Source organism: Heteronotia binoei, chromosome 21, assembly GCF_032191835.1.
Source record: "Heteronotia binoei isolate CCM8104 ecotype False Entrance Well chromosome 21, APGP_CSIRO_Hbin_v1, whole genome shotgun sequence".
Lineage (NCBI taxonomy): Eukaryota > Metazoa > Chordata > Lepidosauria > Squamata > Gekkonidae > Heteronotia > Heteronotia binoei.
In genome coordinates this window covers 95,762,808-95,768,807 of record NC_083243.1, presented here as the reverse complement: position 1 = coordinate 95,768,807, position 6,000 = coordinate 95,762,808, and the positions used below count along the sequence as shown (strand labels likewise).

Below are 6,000 nucleotides of genomic sequence, written 5' to 3'. Positions count from 1 at the left end.
TACTCTTTGCTATGTTGGACATACAGCAAGTATTGTCTTCTGCTCTCTCAAGCACCACACCTATACAAGTACAGGAGGACACTGCAAAGGGACATCTCGTTTCACACTGAATTATCTCACTGCGGGAAGCTGGAATCTTCAGGTTTGAGGGATCCTCCCCAGTAAGCTCATGGTCATGTTAATGGGGAATACTCAACTTCCCCTGAAAGGGATTAGCTTTGCATTCTGCTTACTCGTCCACCGGTACTTGTGTGTGTGTCATCTGCTGCTGCTTGCAGTACGTTACCAGTACCTTGGGAGTGGTTACAAAACAACAAATCGGACAGATACACCTGGAATTGGCTTTGGGTTTTTATTGAAGTACAAAAAGTGCAAACTGTGAAATAACAAGATTGGTACAATTTAGAAGGAAATAAACATGGCTGTGAATTAATGTCACAGTAAAACCCCCAGCCCTGTACCCAATAAACATCAATCATGAGAATGTAGAATGCGGAAGATAATATCAACAAAAAGCAAAGCTGTAAACTGCGCATAGGGGCCCCACTGCTAGAGTACGCAACCAGGGGTCATTTGGCCATCAATTCCTCTGCTGACCAGCAAAGATACAGTTACCGTAAGGCATCCAATTGGCCTCAGCTGCATCACTCAAGAACTCTGTTCCCAGTACATACACCAGACTGACTGCAAAAGCTGAGGGCACACAATGTGTTCACAAAGGCTTTAGCAGTCGAGCAAAGTATAGAGACAAAGTGCTCCACTCACAGAAGCATTGGAGCCATTAACAACCATGAGAGCAAGCAGCAAAGGAGGCCTGGGCAGATGTATCACTGGAAGCTTACAGGAGGACAGAGGATGCTGTATGTAGCCATGGCCATCTGGCCAGTTATCAGCCTATTACATCAACAGAAGGGGAGAAAGAGCACAACTGGCCCAATGGGATGCTAATCCTCCAGCAATTCCAGTGGCTGGCTTGGCTGCCTACCACCCTGATCCAGACAGCACACACATTCAAAACATGGAGGAAAATGCCGTTCAGAGCTAACTGGCAAAACCCCAGACTTTTACTAGGGGTGCATCCAGGTTTAGCACACAGCACTGCAGAACAGTCACACTGGAAACAGATTTGGAAAAGGCAGCAATGAGAAATAGATTAGGCAAAGAAGACACCACTACCATGCACATGTTTCTGGTTCAGCAGGGAAAGAAACAGCTATTTACACAGGCTTATTTCCAGGGTTTTGTGAATGCACTTTCATTGTATGCAGCACACAGTAATACAGAAGTCTGCAATATAGCAGTAGGAGAAAAAAATCATACTTTTTAAAGGAATTTGCAGAAATGTTACCAATGCTTACCCAAAACACTCTGCCTCCTACCTGAATTATGGTTGTTTCCAAGTTGCACCAGCCTTGCTGTACATCCTAGGAGCTAGGCAGCAGTGACCATACCTGGAATCCTTAGCCCTCAACTGCCTGGACTGCATGTTTCAATGAGAACCTTCAGCCTTTCCTTTCCCCCCAGTAGTTCTGAAGAAGGGCAAGCAACCCAACATCCCAGTAGCTTGGAACAGGGTCAGAGGTCCAAGCCTAGATTCACTAAGCTATGCCATGAAAGGTAGCAATTGTGAGCTAGGCAGCAAAACAAGCAACTAAAAAGCAAAACCAAACAAGCAACTACCCTATTTAATCATGCTAAGATGTATCCTGAGCAAGAAACACTTGCTCTTGGCAAGCCCATATTGTCATTTAGCATTTCTGGCAAAAGCTCTTTATGTCTCATTTACACAGAAAATCAGGATCCCTACCAAAAGTAGAATGAGCTCTTCTAGGCTTGAAACTAACCTTACAGTTGTCTTCACAAGTCTTGATCCTGTGTCTTGTGCAGGATGAGCAAGCCCATCCTGACCTTTTCAAACCTTTATCTTGTTATTCTTGGTAAATTCGTCACTGCAGAAATCCCCTTTTAAAGTAATTCTAAATAATGCCAAAGCAACAGTTGCAGCCAGTAGTGGAGCTATGGAATGTTGCCCTTGATAGTGTTCATTGGTAATTTGTCACAGTTCTAAGTTTGTATGCAGTGCTTTTACATTTCTCCACGATCCTGTGAACTGCTATTTTACAAGGTCTATTTGTGGGCTAGATGCAGACAAGACAGCCCTAAGACAGTTGAAAGCGAGACACCATGAACATGTACCTTTTTGTCCTAATAAAAAGCAGAGACTGCCATAGGTCCAAGCAGGAAACAGCTGTTTTATAAAAACCAGATTGGCTTGGAACATCTGTGCCTAGAGCAAGTCAAGACTGGCTAAACTTCCTGATCTAAAGAAAGAACAGTTCACATATGCAAAGAACCATCTGACTATACAGCAGATTACACCACTTCTTGCAGGTTGGAAAAAGGCCAGTCCATGCTTCTTCTCCAAATGCCAAGGAAACAAAGCGTACATCAGATCCACTCAAACAATGTTAGAGAATCAAGGCTGACAACTTTACTTGAATGGGGAAACTCAGCTTTGACACAAGACAGTGCAGCATACAGGGCCAAAAGATTCCTGCATGATGTTTGGCCTCAATTACCAGCCCTTTGCTGGCAGACACTCTAATCCCAATGGGGAGGGCTGTCAGTAAATAGGGTGCCTGTGCTTTAGAAGAACGGCAGTGTTTAATTTGGGCTATGGCAGCTTGGGGGCCCAGTACCACCAGGGTGCATATCCCCTGCATGATCCCCACTGACTCACTGGTCAGAAAACACACACATCCAATTAAGAGAAAAAGCTTGAAAGAGTTTGGAGAAAAGCTTTGGTGGCAGGAACAGCCTTTGCTGAAAGGCATGGCAAAACAGAAAAAAAAGAACTCCACAATATTGGAAAGTGGTGACCAAACTGAGGGAAACTTATTAACAGCACTTGCAGTGAGAGCTTCAGCCCATAAAATGGACAAACTGCTCTCTGCATGAGTAAGGTGACTGCATATTCCCAGTTCTCTAGCAAGGTGCCACAGCCTAAGTACACCCTATGACTAGGATTCAGTTCTTCTGTCAAAATGAGGACATATGTTGTGCTCAGCAGCCTTTGAAAATAAGGGGTTGCTCAGAAGTTCAAGACTCGCCTAATTTGGGTAACCTGGAGAACCAACTCTTGGCAGAGAACAGGAATTGAAATGGATTCCTCCTTGCCAGGCACACTGCAGGAACATGCATTTGACCCAAGCAATCATAGAAACACTGAAGAAATGGTTCTGCTGGGGTCCACTGAGACTCATTTGAGGAGAGCAACTCATGAAAGAAAGAGAGAGGAAACAGTAGCATTTAAAAGGATCCTGGTTGCTTACATCCCTGATACAGCCATAGCAGGGCTCCTTTCCCATGGATGGGGAGGCCAGCTTCCCACCCCACTTGACCATCTCTCACAGCACACATATTTCCTTGACGGTACCATCTCCACAGCCTTCTTTCACCCTGCTCATCATCTGGAGCTCCCACAGATTTGGCCATGGCTCCAAGACAAGGTAGAATAGGAAAGGGGGAGGGACAGAGAAGAAGGTGGTCACAGTGGACACATGGTGTGCTAGAACTGGCAGGTTGTGGGTCAAGCCTCCATGTTTTCAAAAAGCTCCTTCTGGTTGTCCAGTAGAAACTTGGTGAAGGTGTTGATAGGATTGATGGCTTTGAGGGTTATAGCTGCATCTTTGGCCCAGAGCAGGTTTGGGCCAAAAACCACTGCCAAGTTAGCGTTGGTCATCTTGTTGATATCACTGTGAGCAGAGACCTGCATGGGTAGCAATGGAGGTGGGGTAGGGAAAAAGAAACTCGGTTTTAATAAAAGAAAAATATCTCTTTGATTATGTTGTTCCTGATTTGATTCCACATGAATTACTAATCTCTATGTTTCACTGACAAGGAATTCTTACATCCCAAAAGATATTCTAGGTAACGTTCACAGGAGGACTTGTGGATGAGAAACTGAAACACGGCAACAAGAATTCTTATACTTTTGTAAACTAGAATTTGGTTTTTAACATATCTTCTTCCTATTGGAAATTAACTATCAACTGTTTGTCTTTCATTCAGAGTCAGAACAATACAAACAATTGGCAGCCATGGCCTCCTGGCTGCCATGCTCATTTTTCTCAGTGCAGAAGAACATCCAGAAGCACAATAAAGAAAGAAAGGTTTCCAGCCTTGCAAAAAGTGTCAAGGGTTCCCTAGAGAAAAGGAGGCAGTTCTCTCACCTTTTCCTCATTTGGTTCCAAAGCCCTATGTGAAGTGCTAATGAGCCTTTCTACTGTCTTCACTCACTTTTATGCTAGTGTTTATTTTTGACTTGATCTTGTTTTCATTTGTACTTTACACAGTAATGTCCCTGGATTGCTGGATTTTATTTATTTAAAAGCATATCCAGCTTAAGGCAGCTTACAACAAAATCAATAAAACAGGACTAAAATATACAGTAAAACAAAAACCACAACAAACTTTAAAACACACTAAAAGCTCCAGAAAACAGTGCTGCCCTACATTTTTTCAAACACTTGCAGGAAACACCTTGCTGTCCTGGCAGCCCATGCCACAAAGTGATGCAACCACAGAAAAAGCACAGGATCTAGTGCAAGACAACTGCAAAACCATAGGTGAAGAGATGGCAAGGAGGAGTTAGCTTAAGGAGCATAACAAGAGAATGGGGTTATATGGGAAGAGACTGTCCTCCAGATATGTGGACCCCTGATCACAAAGGACTTTAAAGGCACCTTAAATTGAATTCACAACAAGCATGTAGATGAAATATGCTCATGCAGAGTGGCTCCTGATAGCAATTGTGGTCCTGTGTTCTGTATTCCTTGAGCATATTACATTAGTCCCAACAACTGCAGAGTTCCAAGAGCACAGGCCAGTGTGGCCAGGTTGGCAAAGTCTAATGAGCACTAATGTGAAGCAGGGGTTAGAATGTTGGACTAGGATCTGGGATTAACAAGGCTGTACTCCCTGATCTTCTATGGAAACCTGCTGGGTGACTTTGGACAAGTCACTGTTTCCCTCTGCCAAAGCTTACCTAGCAGGGTTGTTGTAATGAGTTCAAAATGGAAGAGAGAAGAATGATGTATGCTGCTTCTGAGACAAGCAGGATATAGACATACAGATGAAATAAGACAGATGTAATTAATAAAAGGAAGTTTTGGTCATAAAACCAATCTGTTTCTCAAAAACAGCTGGGTCCATAAGAACCCCTAGGATCTTCACCTGATCTTCCAAAGTCAGCTTCACACCATCCAAAATAGACAACTCCGTATCCCACATGCAGAATCATTCCTCTCATTCTTTTAAAAGTGTGACAGGGAGAATACTTGGAGATAGAGGTACTTAAGGGATACTTGGAAATGCTAATACGCAAGTAACAGACTCCTTACCTTGGCTAGTGTTCTACTTTCCAGGCTACTGTGATTTGTCAACCCAAGGGCTATCATTTACCTAACACCAGAAAAGCCTACAGCAGCCTTGCTCTTTCCTCTTCTTGATAATCTCTTATTTTTACATTCAGTAGTAGGATACTCCATTTATGCACTAAAAGTTGACTTTCTACCATGTCAAGTCCCAGAGCTATAGCTAGTCCAAGAGCTTTACCCCAGGAGGCTCAGAGATTTTCCTATCACATGGATAAATAGTACATGTGCTGATGGAAAAAACATCATGACCATATTTGGTCAGTGCCTTCCTAACTGAAATTCAGAGCTCCAGGAAGTACGCTTTTAAGCAGTACTCATGCTTTGCTGCCTTGCAAGTGGAACATTTGTCAGTACTAACAGCATATTTATGGTGGAGCAACAAAGAAAGAGAGAAGCAGAGGATCCAAGCTTTCTTGTTGAATGTTAAGAGCAGCCTGCTCACATCAGACAAAAAGTCCTATCCATCTAAGCATCTGATTTCCAACAGTGGTCAACCAGATGCCATGAAAAAACCCACAAGGATGACATGAAGGCAACAGTACACCTATCTCCCTTTTGCTCT

General features: G+C 43.4%; 1 protein-coding gene across 1 annotated transcript in view; it reads right to left on the bottom strand.

Moving 5' to 3' along the window:
- Positions 1-337: 337 nt before the first annotated feature.
- ARHGAP1 (Rho GTPase activating protein 1) overlaps positions 338-6,000 on the bottom strand; it is a 46,401-nt gene continuing 40,738 nt past the window's right edge. The window contains exon 12 of the mRNA XM_060261138.1: positions 338-3,769. Within this exon, the coding sequence (XP_060117121.1) occupies positions 3,590-3,769 (180 nt within the window). The 3' untranslated portion in view covers positions 338-3,589. The remainder of the gene's footprint in view (positions 3,770-6,000) is intronic.